Raw genomic sequence first — 18,393 nt, 5'->3', positions numbered from 1 at the left:
CCCCTCCCCACGTATGTCCCCACCCCCCGTTGTCTATGGCCACTGGCCAGGCCCATATGCATGCACACAAGTCCTTTGTTGATCTCTCTCCCTTACCCCCACTCCATGAGTGGTGAGGCTGAGGGTGGGTAACGGGATGAAGCGAGGCCTAGGAACAATGCTGCCAAGGCTCCCTGCGAGGCCTCTGGGAGACAGTTCACCCTGAAAGCCAAAGGGTGCCATGCAGGCCAGAGGCGGGGCGAGCTGGCGGGCAGGATGGGAGCTGCCTCCTGCGAAGTGCCCACTGGAAGAATGTACGCCTCATTTGGAGCAATTTCTCCCAAGAGACGAGTGATGGACATTGAGCAGCTTCTGCACAACAAAGAGAGAGACCACAGAGAGAAGGCTGGCAAACCGCCAAGCTCTTTGGGAGCCGAGGGAACGTGCAGAACCACGGGGGATGGGAGCGTGCTGGCTGGCCCTGCGTGAACTGCGGGAGCCTGCCAGGTGTCAGGCTGACCTGCAGGCCACGATCCCAGGAGATACGCCAGGAAGAACAGGGAAACGCCAGAATGACAAGCACAGGGTCTCTACACCCAGTATTTCCAAGGTGCCCTTTGCACGCCCACTGGCCTGCACGAGCCTGGAGAGAGTGAGGAGCCAGCAAAGTGCTCAGTGTGGAGCCGGCACGGAGGGATGCGTGTGGGAGACACGGCAGAGCTAGCGGGGAGCTTCTGCATGCACATGTGGGGCTGTGTCTTCCAGACAAAGTGCCGAACTAGAGGGGCTGCTGCACGCACAGGTAGGGCAGCCCCGCCCGCATATGTGTGGGAGCACGCAGGGCTGCTCCGCCTGTAGAAAGTGGGGAGCGTGTGGGGAGCTGCAGCACATACCCTCAGGGCGGCCCCGCTCGGACCTAATTTGGACAACAAACAATTAAAGAGAAAATCAAACAGAAAACCCCAAAATGCAGGGACACCAGAAAGCTCCACGTGTACCAGAAGGGCAGGGAAGGCCACACGCTCAGGCCGCCTGCCTCCTCTGCTCCACCACGGACAGCCAGGACGGACCCGCGGCCAGCCAGGACTGACGCCGCACTCCGCCCCCCACCGCCGCCCCCGCCCCCCCCCATGGCAAGGTAAACAACGTGTGTTTGAATTTAAATGCCAATTAGCTTTACACAGACTTCTGTAGATATGGGTAGATATACATGAACCTCATGATAACCACACCCTACAAAAACTTATAAGAAATACACAAAAAGAAAGAGAAAGGAACCCAAGGAAATCACTAAAGAAAACCAGCAAATCAAAAGAGAGCAAGAGAATAAGGAACAGAAAAGACCAACAAAAACAACTATAAAACGATGAACAAAATGGCAATCAGTAAGTACTTTAATTGCAGATGAACTAAACGTTCCAATGAAAGACAGGGTGGCTTAAAGCAGCGGTCGCCAACTTTTCGGACCGCACGGACCACAGTGGTCCACAGACACCGGTTGGTGAGCGCTGGCTTAAAGAATAGAACAGTAAGATCCACCTGTACGTTACCTCACGGAGACTCAAGTGAGATAGACACACAGACAGAAGGTGAAGGGATGGAACAAAAGTTTTATGCAGATAGAAACAAAGAGCAAGCTGTGGCAGCAACACTCAGACAAAACAGAGAATGTGAAGAGTCCAAGGACATTACATGATGATGAAGGATGATGAAGCAGAGGCTGTCACCACATACACTGCGCCCACAGAGGAGCACCAAAGCACATGAAGCAGTATTAATGGACACACAGGCAGGAGGGAACAGCTAGTACCACACCCGCCGGGGACCTCAGCACCTTACCCACAATGCACAGATCACCCACAAAAGGCAGTTCCAACTGTAAGGAAACAATGGCTGCAATGTCCTTTTCGAGCAGATCACATAACTAACACTTACAGAACATTTCACCCCCAATCTAGAGGTACACATTTTTCTCACATGCATATGGACAAACCACATTAGGGCATTAAACAAGCCTCAAAGAATTAAAGATTGAATTTATTTTTATTTTATTTTTTACATATATCTTATTGATCTTTTACAGAGGAAGAGAGAGGATAGAGAGTCAGAAACATCGATGAGAGAGAAACATCAATCAGCTGCCTCAGCTGCCTCTTGCACACCCTCTACTGGGGTTGTGACCACAACCAAGGTACATACCCTTGACCGGAATTGAACCTGGGACCTTTCAGTCCCTATGCCGACGCTCTATCAACTGAGCCAAACCGGTTTCGGCAGATTGAATTTATAACAAGTGTAATATCTGCCCACAATGGCATAAAAATAGAAATTAACTACAGCCAGAAAATTAAAAACAACACACAAACATGTGGAGACAAAATAACATGCTACTACATAGCCCATGGATCAGAGAAAATCAAACAGAAAATCCACCACCACCACCAAAAAACAGTTCTAAGAGGGAAGAGACGTGTCTTCAAAGACACAGAGATGGCCAACGGCCGTATGAGAACTTGCTTAACATTAGTAATCATTAGGGAAACGCATGCAAAGCCAGGCGGCCACCTCCCACCTGCGGAAGGCTCGGAGCAAAGCCAATGCAGTGAGTGCGGCGAGGCGGGCAGAGAAGGCCCGGTGGGCACTGCTGGCTGAAGGGTGAACTGGCGTGACCCTATGGGAAACCATCTGCCTCTGGACCCAGCAATTCCCCTTCTAGGTTTTATTAGAGGGAAATGAAAAACACCAATTTTCAAGATCCCTGCCGCTGCCTGCAGGGCCTGTACCCCCAGATCCCCCTGCTGCCACAGTGCCTCCTGAGAGGGAGCTGGGCGCGGTGCGGCTGCCGGGGTTCCTGCCGGCCCGCCCTCCTCTGGCCAGATGACCTTGCTGGTGTGCTCTTTACCAGCCCATGCCATGCAACTGTCATGGCATTTAGTTAAACTATTTTCAAAAAATGTTATCTCAAATAGCCAAGATGGAAGTAACTTAGGTATCCAAGTTGAATGAGTAAGGAAGATGGGGTACATATATATAATGGAGTATTACTCAGAAATAAAAAGAATGAAATCCTATTTGCACAACATAAATGGATCTGAAGGGTACTATGCTAAGTGAAATAAATCAGAGGAAGACAAATACTGAGTAATTTAGTTATATGTAGCATAAAAAAACAAACAAAAAAACCCAAAAAGACTTACAGAAGCAAATAGTGGCTGCCAGAGCTGAGGGCTGAGGCTGGAGGGGAAGGGGAAGGGGTACAGTAAAGAATACGGGAGAGCACACTGTAAGCTACACAAACTCCAACCGTCGTTTTAGACCGAAAACTACTGGAGGGGAATCTTGGTTCTCAAACCTAGTTTGTTCCAGAAGGCAATTCAAGAAGTGATTTGTACAAAAACCGTATCATTACTTCCCTTTGGAATTAATTTAAATCTAGTGAATCTGTTCCCAAACCCCCCAACAATCCTGTTTTAACCTTTCTCATAGACAGCACAGCCTCAGCTCTGTTGTTGTTCACTGTTCACTTTGCTGCTATTGCTAACTTCTTAGGATCCATGGTGACTTACTGTGTGAATTAATAATAAGCTGCAGCAACTAAGTCAGAAAAAGGAAACCCAGCAAAATATTCACGGCACAACTTCCTGAGACGTTACTGTGAGGGTTAGTGGTGAACTGAATCACACCGTACTCTCTCTTTTGCTGGCTGCCTGAGAGAAGTGTGGCTGATCCTACAGGTATCAGTATGAAAGCGGTGTTAGGTTGAAAAAACCCAAGTTTTGCTCACAACTGAAACATTTTTTTTCTTTTTCTTTTTAAAAAAAAATACATTTTATTGATTTTTTTATAGAGAGGAAGGGAGAGGGAGAGAGAGTTAGAAACGTCGATGAGAGAAAAACATCAACCAGCTGCCTCTTGCACACCCCCAATTGGGGATGTGCCTGCAACCAATGTACATGCCCTTGACCGGAATCGAACCTGGGACCACTGAGCCAAACCGGTTTTGGCTGAAACATTTTTTCTGTGAACAACTTGGTAGAGAACCGAACTGTTCAATATGGGAGATAACTGGGATCCGAGGTTTGACCATGTAAGATTGTATGCCAACTGTACTAACAAAGAGTGCCAGGAGATCCAAACTCAGAAAGGCTGTGCGGTTCCCCACGGCAGAGACAAACTCCTGTCCCGCATCCAAGCTACACACGTGAAGGTCAGCGTGTTCCCAACACTCCTGAATCACTTTAAGAAAGAAAGCATTTGAATTCTCCATATTTCTAATGTTTTGAATTACAGCATACTAAATATTATTTTCACTATTTTTTTCATTTCCTATCTATTATAACTGACAGTTAATATTTTCACAAATGTTTTTAAAGCTCACATAATTTTATTTGCCTCCCTGATTAAGATCACTTTGCAGTTTAACATTCCTGCATCAGCGTGCAAAGTCATGGCCCCGAAAACTCTTCTATCAAACCCTGGCCCCGCTCTCGCCTCTGCCGCCCAGAAGCACAGGGAGCCCCAGGGAGCTCGGCTTCTCCGTCCGCACCGCAGCCTCTGGGAGGAGCCGTTCCGCACCCCGCCCCTCTGCCTCCGTCACTGCACAGGCACTTCATGCTTTCCTTATGGTTTCTTTACACTCGTTAGAAACAATGATAGCCACTCTTATGAAATCCCAGATTCTAAAAGGACCTTTGGCACATACGAGGCATTCATAATTATTTTGAATGAAGTAGATCTAAAAATATTAACATGGTAAGCTATTAGTGATAAGTATAAAAAAGTAAGATACAGAAAAATCTTGTTTTTGAGGAAGGATCTGTCAATCTATCTATATGTTTATGTAGAAAAAGACATGGAAAGATACTTAACAAAACTATAACCAATCAATAATATTCTGGGGAATGGTGGGTGAAGAATAGAACAATGATTTTCACTTTATATTGTACTTTAAATGCTGTTATATTGTCTCATTTTTATCCAAAATAATTTCACTTCTGAAACTAAGATGACAAAAAGAAAAGAAAAAAGCATGAATGAACTATTGTCATGCCATTATGACAGCAGAAATAACTTGGTGTTACTATGACACAGGTTCTAAGTACTTTTAATGAGTCATTTTATTTAAAAAGTTAAGTACTGCCCTGGTTCAATTCTATTCAAGGGCACATGCCTAGGCTGCAGGCTTGATGCCTAGTAGGAGGTGTGCAGGAGGCCGCCGATCAATGATGAACTCTCATCATTGACATTTTTATCTTTCTCTCTCTCTTTCCCTTCCTCTCTGAAATAAATAAAAATATATTTTAAAAAACTCATTAAAAAATAAAAAGATAAGTACCTGATGAAGTGAAGCAAATGAGAGTTAGAGAGGTTGAAAACCGTGTGCGGCCATACAGCCAGTAACAGCACATAATGACAACAAGCAGATGGTGTGAAACCTGTCACATGCGTGGCACTCTGCTTCCGCATGGCGTGCTGTTGGAGCCGAGTGGAAACAGTGAGGCGCTCACCCTGTGGGCCTCGGGGACCCGGATGTGCTCCGCACGGAGCCCTCCACTCGAGGACTGGCTACTTCCGGAGGCTGAGGAGGAATGAGGGTTTTCCGAACTGCAATTCTGAAAGAGACAAACCCGAAAACTGAAGGAAGTACCAGGCATATGTACAGCAAATAAAAGCACTGCACTGGCTAAGTATTTTTCATGGATTTTAAAAAATTTTGTCAATATAATATAGGCATAATATTACAAGAATAGTCAAATAGTATTACAAGACAACACACAGCCGAAACCGGTTTGGCTCAGTGGATAGAGCGTCGGTCTGCGGACTGAAAGGTCCCAGGTTCGATTCCGGTCAAGGGCATATATCTTGGTTGCAGGAACATCCCCAGTAGGGAGTGTGCAAGAGGCAGCTGATTGATGATTCTCTTTCATCGATGTTTCTAACTCTCTATCTCTCCCCCTTCCTCTCTGTAAAAAATCAATTAAAAAAAAAGACAACACACAGCAGGCCCCTGCGCTGTCCTCCCCAGTGCTCTGGGAAGCAGACGGTGTGACTCCTCTGGCTGTTTTCTAGCACGCCTTACCTCCTTTCTACTTCACACTAACATCTGAATCCATGGTAAGGATTTACGATCATCACTGTGTCAGTGTATCTGTGCTGACCTAGCCAGTTCCTGGCAGCCAAGTCAGACACATGGATCAAGGTGGTCAAAGACCAGTGCTGCTCAGACTGAGAACTAATGCTGATTTCACAAGGGAGAGTCCGGAAGGAGCGCGGCACGGACAGGCTCGCAGAGTGGGAGCAAATGTTAGACCAGAGTGGGTCTGAGAGAAGGGCTCCGGCCAGAATGTCCTGTTACAGAGCCTGACAACCATCCAGACCCTGGTCCTCAAGGCGGCTGACACCTCCACCCCACACGCACCCTGTCTCCTGGGACCCACACAGCTGGTGAGGGTACAAGTGGACAGAAACATGCGGGAACACTACTGGCATGATCGTAGAGGTGAACACAAGCACAGCCTTCAGCCCAATCAGACCATTGTGTAGGTGACACCAGTCCCGGAGGGTTACCGCTCTCCTGGGCCCACTCACCCATCTGCGGCAGGCTTCTTCCGAAGGATGCTCGGCCGGGGGGAGGAGCCCTGGGCGGGTGCGCTGGTGCTGGAGCTCTGGCTGTGGGTCTGCACCACGGTGGTTGCTGCCGGAGTAGCACTGAATGGGCTGCTAATAGGGTTGGCTACAATTGTGGCTCCATCTGCCAGCACCATTGCTGAGAGACAGGCAAGGGCGGGCAGACAAGAACAATGAGGAGAGGGAAATGAAAGAAACATTACTAAAGTCTCACATAGACAACTAGAAACAATCAGACTGCCAGACTCAGAGTCTCCATGTTCTGACTGGCCAAATTCAAGACGATAAGAAACAGGAACATCATGTTCATGCGCCCAAAAGCAGAAGGCAAGTAGGAGGTTACTCATCTAGTGGGGCATGATCAATAACCATTTTTCACTGGTCTATAATCATAATTATTAATAAACGAGAAAGATACGTAACTGTATATTTCAGGAAATCTTCTTCCAGTTTTGGTAAAATACAACCACTTTCAATCCTAAAAATGGTGCCAACATTCCAGTCTATCCTAATTTTACTGCGTTACATAAACTCTTCTAAAAAATCCTACAAGGAATGAGAGTCCTTCGATTACAAGGTGAATTGTTCTCTCAGCTTAGAACTCTTTCCATGGAGTGCTCCTTACCCTGTGCAAACAGCTGAAGGCTGTTTATGCATTTCTAAGGCAACAATGACCCTGACAGATAAGTTCTAAGCATCTCTTGTTACAAAGTGAAAATGAAAGCTTAGAGAAATTATGAGACCACAAGCCAGCAAGTGGCAGATTCAGAATTTAAGCCCAGTGACTCCCTTTTCTCCACATCAAGTTTCATGCCAAACATTAAAATTACCTGACGTTTTTCCTTCGGGCGGAGGCTGCTGAGTACCCACTGGTGCAGGCTGAAGCCCTTGGGTGCTGATTGGGGTTGCTGAGTGAATTCCCTGTGTACCAATTGGTGCCGGCTGTATTCCTGGGGTCCCAATGGGGGCTGGCTGTATCCCCTGTGTACTGATGGGTGCAGGCTGGATCCCTTGAATATGCCGAGCATGAGATGCATCCACTGCCATCAACTGCATGGGGTTGAGGTGAACTGTAGATGCCACCCCAACACCAGTCGGAGCTGTTATGGCAGAGTTAGGAGCCTGAGCTGAAACTGAAAAGGATGCAGACACTGACTACAATGGCAGCTTTGATTAGACACAGTCCACATAAGAAGAAAAACACTAAATTGAAAAACAGAATTTTTCTACTGCACAAGATCTAAATTCTAATAAAATGAAACAACAACAAGAAAAACTTAGCCCGGCCAGTGTGGTTCAGTGGTTGAGCTTTGACTTATGAACTAGGAGGTCACAGTTTGATTCCTAGTCAGGGCACATGTGGGATTCTGGGCTTTGTCTCCAGTGAGGGGTGTGCAGGAGGCAGCTGATGAATGATTCTCTCTCATCATTGATGTTTCTTTCTCTCCCTCTCCCTTCCTCTCTGGAAAAAAACAAACAAAAAAAAAACCCACAAAAAACTACAGCCACAGTGGGTGTTGCTTAGAGGTTAGAGTGTCTGGTTCGATTCCCAGTCAAGGGCACATACCTGGGTTGCAGATTCGATCCCAACTAGGCCCCAGTCAGGGCCTATGTGGGAGGCAACTAAATGGATGTCTCTCCCACATGGATGTTTCTCTTTCCCCTCTCCCTCCCTTCCACTCTAATAATCAATGAAAAATATCCTTGAGTGAGGATTAACAAACAAATAAAAATAAAAATCACTACATGAAACTATATATGAACACGTGAAGTGCCAAGCCTGTTTTGTCTTCCTTTCCGTTTAGCCGGTAATATCTGATTTTACCGATATGCTGGCGGCCAGAGGTCTGGGTGAGACTGCGCTAAGGCTGCGTGCGTATCTGCAGATACGTTTCTTGTACGAAGTTATCTCAACCTGTACTCCGTGTTCTCTTAGAAATGCTTTCTCTTCAGTCAGTGGCCTGTGGTTTGCATTCCAGTGCACTTTAAACCATTTTTCTTTCCCCGTAACAGTGACAATGTCAGAAGAAGCGTGTGAAAGCGATTCAAGTGAAATCAGTTTTCCTAAGATACGTCGTAGAGTTGTTCTTTTCTCGTCATCATAGGATGAGGATTTTGAAGAATGGCATGATCTAAGAGGTAATCTACCAAGGATATAACCAAGGATCATGCTTTTCACCTGCCTGCCTGCCTTTAGGATTGAATACTTGAATGTAGTCATGTGTAACAGCAGAGGATTCTTATAAACTGTTTGTGCCTAATGAATTGTTTGAGGACATTGCCAAACGAACGTATATGCGCCACAAAAACTAGGGGTTGAAAACTCACAGCGTTTGTGTAGGTGGACTGTGACCAACAGAAATGAAAAGAAAAGATGTTTTGGTTTATTCTATGGATTGGACTCGTTAGACTACCATCTTTATGCTTATATTGGTCCCGTGATCCTGCATATATACAAACTTTCCCGGGGGGGTGGGGGAAGGGGGAAGGTCAAGAAGTAGATTTGAAATCTTATTATGAATGCTGATTTTCCAGACAATAGGGAGACAGATGTTTCCAATCGTTTACGCAAAATACAATTAATAGATAACATGGAAATAAATTTTAAAAAATATTATGATTATCTGAAGTTATATGTATCAATGAATCTTTGATACCATTTTGTGGCTGCATAATATTTAGGTAATACTTAAAACAAAAACACCACCAGTATGGTCTTCAATTATTTAAGTTGTGCAGCAGATCTGGGTACACGTATGCTTTCCGTGTATATGCAGGGAAAAGTTTAGAAAAAGAAAATAAAACACCAACTAATGTTGTTATGTCTCTTTGTAGAGATATATTCAGTAAGGGACAGACATTGTACACAGACAACTGGTACACGAGTTTAGATTTAGCATATAAATTACTCGGTAATAATACTCATTTAGTAGGAACATTACGCTCAAATCAACAGGGAAATCCTCATGAAGTAACGTCAAAGAAGTTAAAATGGGGAGAAATTATAGCAAAAGAGAACAAAAAAGGAATAACCATTTTAAAATGGAAAGATAAGCCGGACATCTTTTTTCTTTCAACAAAACATACATCAGAGATGGTGAATGTTGAAAATAGATCAAGTCACTACTTGAAACCAAAAATTGTAGTGGATTATAATGCAGGAAAAGCAGCAGTTGATATATCTGATCAAGTGAGTGCCTATAATAACCTGTTACGAAACCAATTAAATTGTATAAAAAGCTAGCCTCTAAGCTCCTACTAAATACTGTTCTCAATGCTCATATTTTATTTTAAAATATTAGCAAGAAGAATATGAGTATCACAGAACTTTGGAAGAAATTAGCTGTCCATCTAATACATTGTCAGGATGAAGAAATACCAAGTAGCAGTACTGTAAATACACCTCAAATATCTCATCACTAACTGCAACAAAAAACTGGAAGAGTGTCTACAGTCCGAAGACATTGTAAAAAATGCTATGAAGATAATGCAGCATGATTTGGGCGAGATATTGCCAGAAAGTTGACAAGTTATAACATTCTGTGAAAACTGCACAGGACAAGTATTTTTGTGTACACCGTGTTTTAATAATATTTATTAAAAAATTTTTGGTAACAATAATAAGGTTCATTCTTTTATGATCTCCAAATTACTTAAAATTAATAGAAGAATATAATTTTTAAATTGTATATCGTTGGGCACCAGTGAAGAAAAAGTATACTGCCTGTGACGGACACTGTCCGGACGGAGAGCCTAGTGCCAGTCACCAGTGACTGACGTGGCGCTTAACGTGCTAAGGGGTTCTTCTCCACTCACCTACCCATTTGATAGGATTTATTTGCAGATTACTAGAAATTGCATTTAAAAAGGCAAAAAAGCACTCTATTAAATTCCAAATGTGAGCCAGGCAATTGTGCTAAATAAGTAACCTAAAACTTCTCAGATACACTCATAGCTCCCAAGTTAAGAATTTTTGTTTTAATTTATAGAATCACTCTATAGGCATTTCTGAAATACAGCAGTTATGAATTTTAAATTCCATATACTTATTAAAAAGAGACAAGCAAGTTTCCTTTTTCCTATCAGGCAAGCACATTATCTGTGTGTACATTAAAAACAAACTCAAAACAACAAAACTGAAAATAAAAGCTCTCCCAGGAAGCAACAAAAAAAGAACTTGCTCACTTCTTGTGGAAAGAAAACAAATACAAGTTACCAAAAAAATCCACAAGACATCCACACCCTTAGTGTCTGCTGACAGGTGAGTAGATGAAGGAAATAGGAAACAAACACACACACACACACACACACACACACACACACACGGATACTGCTCAGCCACAAAGAGGAATGGAGTCTGCCATCTGCAACATGGACAGACCTTGTGGTATTATGCTGAGTGAGTAATCCAGGAAGAGACAGATACTGTATGAACTTATCTATATGTGGCATCTGAGAAAAAACAAACATACTAGTACACCAACTTCAGACACAGACAACAGATTAAAACTGGTGCAGAGGCGAGGCTGGGGGAAGCGGGAGGGCTGGAAGGGTAGGTAAAAATGGATGAAGGGGTTAAAAGGTACAAACGATCAGTTATAAAATAAGTAAGTCATAGGATGTAACATGCAGCACGGTGACTGAACTGCATATTTAAAAGCTGCTATGACAGAACTTAAAAGTTACTGCCCAGCTGGCATAGCTCAGCGGCTGAGTGCTGACTTATGAACCTGGAGGTCACAGTTTGATTCCTGGTCAGGGCACATGCCCAGGTTGCGGGCTCGATCTTATGTGGGCAGTGCAGGAGGCAGCCACTCAATGATTATCTCTCATCATCGATGTTTCTCTCTCTCTCTCTTTTCCTCTCTGAAATCAACAAAAATATATTTTAAAAAGTTATTAAAGAAATTATCAAATCATTATATTGTACACCTGACACTAATGTCATATGTCAATTGCATCCCAATTTAAAAAACAGATATAATTAAAAGTTTTATAAACCAGAGGAAAAAAAAGATTAAGTTTTTATTATGATCAAGAAAAAAAGAGTGAAAGTTAGTACACAGGTGAATTTACAGCCACTGCTACATGTCATTCTTCCCTGCTGCCACAGTAAGTAACCCTCAGAGCATAATTGTGTCCCTGAGAAGTGATCTTTGTTGTCTCTGCTCAGGGAAGCTGGGCCGTCTGCCTGCAGAGCATGCAATTCCCCTCAAGGTCACTCACTGTGCTCAGCCAATACTGAACCACCTGCTACAAGCACGAAGTCTATGCTTTATGCACGGACAGAAATATCCTTTTCTGTGGCTGCACCATGCCTCTTTCCCCTCCATTCTGAGCGATGCTTCCAAACATTACTTCCCATGGGAAGACCATTCCTGACGTCCAGCCCTACCGGCTCACAGAAATCACGTCTCACACCTCAGAAGCAGCATGGGTTTGCTCAAGCCTCTCTTCTGGGACTCCGTACTTGGTCTATTACAGTATCTCTTCATATCCTATCTCCTTATTAGACTCTAAGCTTGTTGAAAGCAAGATCTGTTTAAGAGTCGGCTTTATGTAGGTCTGTGGACTAAAGGGTCCCGGGTTAAGGGCACATGCCCAGGTTGTAGGCTCGATTCTGAGCAGAGGGCATGCAGGAGGCAGCTGATCAACGATTCTCTCTCATCATTTATATTTCTACCTCTTTCCCTCGCCCTTCCTCTCTGAAATCAATAAGAATATTAATACATAAATAATTTTTTAAAAATAATAAATCTTTATTGTTCAGATTATTACAGGTGTTTTTCTTCCCCCCACCCACCCATATCTCCCCTCCACCTGATTCCCAACTCCACCCCACGCCCTTACCCCCGCCCTTATCTTCATCCACAGGTGTAAGATTTTTGTCCAATCACTTCCCGAACCCCTCAGACCCTCTGCCCCCTGAGATTCGTTAGTCCAATTCCTTTCTATGTACCTGATTCTATTATATTCACCAGTCCATTTTGATCTTCAGATTTTTGATTCACTTGATTTTTAGATTCACTTGTTGGTAGGTATGTATTTGATGTTCATCGTTTTTACCTTTACCTTTTTCTTCTTCCTCTTCTTAAAGAATACCCTTCAGCATTTCATCGAATCCTGGTTTGGTGGTGATGAACTCCTTTAACTTTTTCTTATCTATGAAACTCTTTATCTGACCTTCAATTCTGAATGATAGCTTTGCTGGGTAGAGTAATCTTGGTTGTAGGTTTTTGTTGTTCATCATTTTGAATATTTCTTGCCATTACCATCTGGCCTGCATAGTTTCTGTTGAGAAATCAACTGACAGTCGTATGGGTGCTCCCTTGTAGGTAACTACTCTGTTTCCCCGAAAATAAGAGTGTCTTATATTAATTTTTGCTCCCAAAGATGTGCTAGATCTTACTTTCAGGGGATGTCTTATTTTTCCATGAAGAAGAATACAGTACACATTTATTGTTAAATGAAAATAAAATCCTGAATTTCCTGGTGAATTTCTTGTGACTCCATTTCTTTTAGAATTAGTGGTCCAAATCTCTCATGTTTAGCAACAGCATTCTGAGACAGAGCCTAGGGGGGCCTTATTTTCAGGGGGTTGCCTTATATTTCTCAGAAGGAAACCTCTAAGTAGGTCTTATTTTCGGAGGATGTCTTATTTTCGGGGAAACACAGTAGCTATTTTTCTCTTGCTGCTTGTAAGATCCTCTCTTTGTCTTTTGCCCTTGGCATTTTAATTATGATGTGTCTTGGAGTGTTCCTCTTTGGATTCCTCTTGTTTGGGGTTCTGTGCACTTCCTGAACTTGTAGGTAAATTTCTTTCACCAGGTAGGGAAAGTTTTCTGTCATTATTTCTTCCAATAGGTCTTCAATATCCTGCTCGCTCTCTTCTTCTGGCACCCCAAAAATCCAGATGTTGGTACGCTTTAAGCCGTCCTGGAGGCTCCTTACACTATCCTCACTTTTGGATTCTTCTTTCTTTCTGCCTATCTGGTTGGGTGATTTTTTTCTTCCTTATATTCCAGATCTTTGGTTTGATTCTTGGGGCATGTTTATCCATAGTTGAGTTTCTGTATATTCTTTATTTCAGAGATTGTATGCTTAATTTCTGACTGGTCCTTTTCCATTTTTTTTGTATTCTCATTAAGGTCTTGAAGGTCTCACAAAGCTTCTGGGAGGTCTCATCAAGTTTCTAAAAGGTTTTTAGAAGATTCTATATATATATATATATATATATATATATATATATATATATATATATTATTGATTTCTTAAAGAGAGGAAAGGAAGCATAGAGAGAAATATTCATCAGCTACCTCCTGCACACTCCCTATTGGGAATGTTAGAAGATTCTTGAGTAACCTTATAAATGTGATTGTGAACTCTGTGTTGTCCAGTAGTTTACTTTCCTCCATCTCTCCCATTCGTGTCATGCTTCTGTGTCTCCTCATTTTGGCTGCCTCCCTGTGTTGATGGAGTGGCTTTGTGTGGTAGGTGACCTATAGGGGCCAGTAACTCAGCTTCCCCAATCACCTTAGGTGGTCGCTTTTGCTATATCTCTTTGTGGGCTGAGTGCAAAGTCTTGGTGTAATTAAGCCTTGATTGCTGTTGGTACACTGGGAGGAATTGATCTCCAGGCCAGTTGTCTGTGAGGACCAGCTAAAGGAAGAACTGCTGCACTGGAGACACACTTTGTTTCAGTGGGGCTTTGGTGCTCACTGAGTCCGTCTCCCGAATGTGTCACTTATGGGTGTGAGGGGTTGAAAATGAGCTCTAGAAACACTGGCTTCTGGATATCCAATGGGGTGCAGTTCAGCTACAGTCTGAGGCCGCCCTGCAGGAGCTACAGTGAGAACCACAGTCCTCTCCTCCCTGCTTGGAGTTTGGAGGCTTTGGAGCTATCTGCACCAGGTTGCAAGTTTGCTAGGTTAAACTACCACAGAGAAGGCCATTCATATGCAAAAGCCACTGCTTGGAGCTTGGGTGAGTTTGTAGACTGTGCAGGGCAGAGTCTCAGAGCATCACTAGGCTGGGGCATGGCAAACAGCGATGGCTGCCCGCATCTGCCTTTCTGACAGCATCTCCGCGTCTCCCCGGGTCTCACGCCCCGGCACAGCAACAATTATTCTTGCGTGCAGCTCTGCAAGGAAGCCACCCTCACTTTCCGACTTGATGGCAGTCTAGCTTCTCTCCAGAAACTGGATTTCAGAGAGATTGGGAGCTTGTCTCTCTTCGGGTTGAAGAAAGCAATGCCCTCCGCCAGCTGGGATCCGCCGCCAGCCCGGACTGTGTCCGCGCCCCCGTACCTCAGTTTTTAGCACTTGTGCCCTGAATGCTCCTCTTTATCTTTCAGTCTAGTTGTAGAGCTTCCTTTTAGCCAGCTTTCCTGTGGTTCTGGGTGATAGACGTTTTGTCTTAGTTGTAGTTTTGAAATTGTTGTGTACGGCAGCAGTTTAGGTGTGTTTACCTAAGCCGCCATCTCGGCCTCCTCTCGGCACATCTTGTCAGTTGGCCAGTATCAGAGAAATACAGACTGCTCACACGTTACCTTCTGCAGAAAGGCAAAACAACTGCACTGTGAGCGAAAGCCAAGGGGTTAGAAGGAGGTAAGTGCTGCCACTGAGAAAAAGACTTAAGACTTTTCAGCAATAAGCATGGTACTTCTGGCAGCAATCAAGCATTACTTTATCTCTGTAAGATTGTTAATAAAGAACATGGTTATGAATGTCCTTTAAAAATATGTTAATTTGGAAGGAGGATCCAAGATGGCTGCTCGGGTATACACCTAGCCGCAGCAGCTCACAACAATTTCAAGGGAATACAACTAAAATGTAGAGTGGACATTGCCCAGAGCTACAGGTAGTCGTCTGACTGAAAACTCTACAATAGGAAGGAGGGAGAAAACCAGAAGGAAAATCAGAGGAGCTGAAAAAAAAGCCTAAGGTACGGAGACATGCGGCGCGCTCGCACGCACGCGCGCTCGGAGAGGTCGCAGCCGGAGAGGAGGAGAGGGCTGGGTGCTGCCCGGCGTTCCCTAGCAGGAAGGAAATAGAACCCCCAGCCTGGGCTGAACCCCCGAACCGGCAGCGCTGAGCCCCAAGTTATGGGCCAGACCCTGGGGACCCAGGCTCTGGCAGGGGGAGACAATCCCGGGGGACGGCGAAAGGCGGGGCCCCCGGAGTCGCACGCACATGGCGCGCAGAGAACTGAATGTTGACTCTGATGCTGGATTACCCTAGCCGGAAGAAACAAAGCCTCCGGCGGCGGCTCTGAGCCTCAGTCCAGATCGCCCCGAACTCCAGGTCTGGGCCAGTCCCTGGGGACCCAGGCTCGGGCAGGGGGAGACGGAGCTGTGAGGTGGAGTCCTGGGAGCGCGGCGAAAGGCCGAGCCCCCGGAGTCGCGCACACTGTGCGCAGAGGACAGTCTGTTGACTCTGATCCTGGACTCCCCTAGTGGGAGGAAGAAAGAAAGCTCCAGACTGGAGGAACGCGACGTGGAGCAGGAGCCCCTGCCGGACACCGGCCAGCCGGGCGCCAGCAAGGAGCCGGGCGACGGGGCCCCCAGGGGGGGGGGGTGCCCCTGAGCCTTCGACTGCTGAGTGCGGGCAACAGAGCCAAGGACGGGGGCTGCTTCCTGGGCGGCGCCACCGACCCCGGCAACAGGCTGGAGCAGCGCGGGAGCCCTCGGAGAACAAAGGGGTGCCACAGGCCAACCTGCTGAGCTCCCAGGACAAGGAGGAAGAAACCAAAGAAGTTCTCAATGTGAAGAAATCAAGTGAGAGCAAATGATAGTAAAATTACTTAAGAAAGAATACAAAGAAGATCTTGAAAAATCAAAGACTAAGTCAGAACTCAACGCACCAGCCAACATTGCAACATAAATGCGTTTTTGTTTTTTTTTTAAAAAAGAAAAAAAAAAGAGAAAAAAGGGACAGAATGTTGGAACAGCGGCGACCAGGCCTAGAGTGGCCAGGCACAAGGCAGTGGCAGCTGGGCCCGGAGCAGCAGTGGCCAGGCCCCAGAGCAGCAGCAGCCAGAACAAGAGCATCAACGGCCAGCACTGGAGCAGCCAGACCTGGGGCAGTGGCAGCCAGGCCTGAGGCAGAGGCGGCCAAGCCCAGGGTGGCCAGTCCAGGAACACCCAGACACGGAGTGGCTGGGCCCGGAGAAGCCGGGCCCAGAGCAGCCGGGTTGGGAGCAGCCAGGCCCAGAACAGCAGTAGCCAAGCACGGAGCATCCAGGCTGGGAGCGGCCAGGCTCGGAGCAGCCGGGTCAGGTGCGGCTAGGCCCGGAGCAGCGGCTGCCAGGCTGGGAGCGGCCAGGCCCAGAGCAACAGCTGCCAGGCTGGGAGCGGCCAGGCCCGGAGCAGCCGGGTCTGGTGTGGCCAGGCCCGGAGCAGCGACTGCCAGGCTGGGAGCGGCCAGGCCCGGAGCAGCCGGGTCTGGTGCGGCCAGGCCAGGAGCAGCGGCTGCTAGGCTGGGAGCGGCCAGGCCCGGAGCAGCAGCTGCCAGGCTGGGAGTGGCCAGGCCCGGAGCAGCCGGGTCTGGTGCGGCCAGGCCCGGAGCAGCGGCTGCCAGGCTGGGAGCGGCCAGGCCCGGAGCAGCCGGGTCTGGTGCGGCCAGGCCCGGAGCAGCGACTGCCAGGCTGGGAGCGGCCAGGCCCGGAGCAGCCGGGTCTGGTGCGGCCAGGCCAGGAGCAGCGGCTGCCAGGCTGGGAGCGGCCAGGCCCGGAGCAGTGGCTGCCAGGCTGGGAGCGGCCAGGCCCGGAGCAGCAGCTGCCGGGCTGGGAGCGGCCTGGCCCGGAGCAGCCGGGTTGGGTGCGGCCAGGCCCGGAGCAGCGGCTGCCAGGCTGGGAGCGGCCAGGCCCGGAGCAGCAGCTGCCAGGCTGGGAGCGGCCAGGCCCGGAGCGGCCGGGACCGGAGCAACCGGGCCCAGAGCAGCCGGGTCGGGCGCGGCCAGGCCCGGAGCAGCAACAGCCAAGTCCAGAGCAACTAGGTCGGGAGCGGCAGTGACCAGACCCGGAGCAGCTGGTTGTGGAACGAACCAGAGCAACAGAGGCCAGGCCCAGAGCAGCCAGGCCCGAAACAGCTCGCTCCTCGCCTGTCCCTGCCCACGGCTGCCTCTCAGACATGGCTGGAAACTTTTGCGGGAACTTGAGGGTCTGCTGAATCAAGTGATGAAGGCTTAGATCTGGATGTGTTGAGTTAGTATAGGGCTGGGGTGTTGATCTGTGAGTGCCTTGGGTGGGGCCTGGATGAGGCTGGTTGACCTATTTGGAAATGTCTTTTGTGTGAAGTGTATCATTGGGCATGTGGAGGTATTATTGATATGAGAAAATGCTAAGTAACAGATTTACTATCTGAAAAGGGATTTACTATCGGGGAAAGGGAGGGAGGAAGAGACTGAACATAGACTGTGCACCTATGGATGAGGACAATGGGGGGTGGGGAGGGGGCGGAGGGTGGGGTGGGAACCTGGTGGAGGGGGGAAGAAATGAGGAACCTTTGTAATAATATGAACAATAAAGAGTGATTTAAAAAAAAAAAAAAATATGTTAATTTGATGAACAGCAAAAAAATGACAGAATATTCAGAAGAATTCAGCTACTTTTCCACATTAGAGATAAAAATTAGATTAAAACTTATATTAAAAATAAAACAAACCAATATATAAAAACAATGCATAGATGAAGAAGCCTTTGTGTGTGTGTGTGTGTGTGTGTGTGTGTGTGTGTTTTAAATATATTTTTATTGATTTCAGAGAGGAAGGGAAAAAGAGAGACAGAAAC

General features: G+C 46.5%; 1 protein-coding gene across 1 annotated transcript in view; it reads right to left on the bottom strand.

The window, feature by feature from the left end:
• Positions 1-18,393, bottom strand: part of SAP130 (Sin3A associated protein 130) — a 92,878-nt gene that overhangs the window by 24,836 nt on the left and 49,649 nt on the right. Inside the window, exons 13-15 of the mRNA XM_084891997.1 lie at positions 7,437-7,739; positions 6,568-6,745; positions 5,487-5,591 (exon numbers count right to left, since the gene is read on the bottom strand). Coding sequence (XP_084748123.1) covers positions 5,487-5,591; positions 6,568-6,745; positions 7,437-7,739 — 586 coding nt within the window. The remainder of the gene's footprint in view (positions 1-5,486; positions 5,592-6,567; positions 6,746-7,436; positions 7,740-18,393) is intronic.

The sequence above is a fragment of the Pipistrellus hanaki genome (genome assembly GCF_964339955.1).
Source record: "Pipistrellus hanaki genome assembly, chromosome: 8".
Taxonomy (NCBI): domain Eukaryota; kingdom Metazoa; phylum Chordata; class Mammalia; order Chiroptera; family Vespertilionidae; genus Pipistrellus; species Pipistrellus hanaki.
This window is presented reverse-complemented; position numbering and strand designations above follow the sequence as displayed.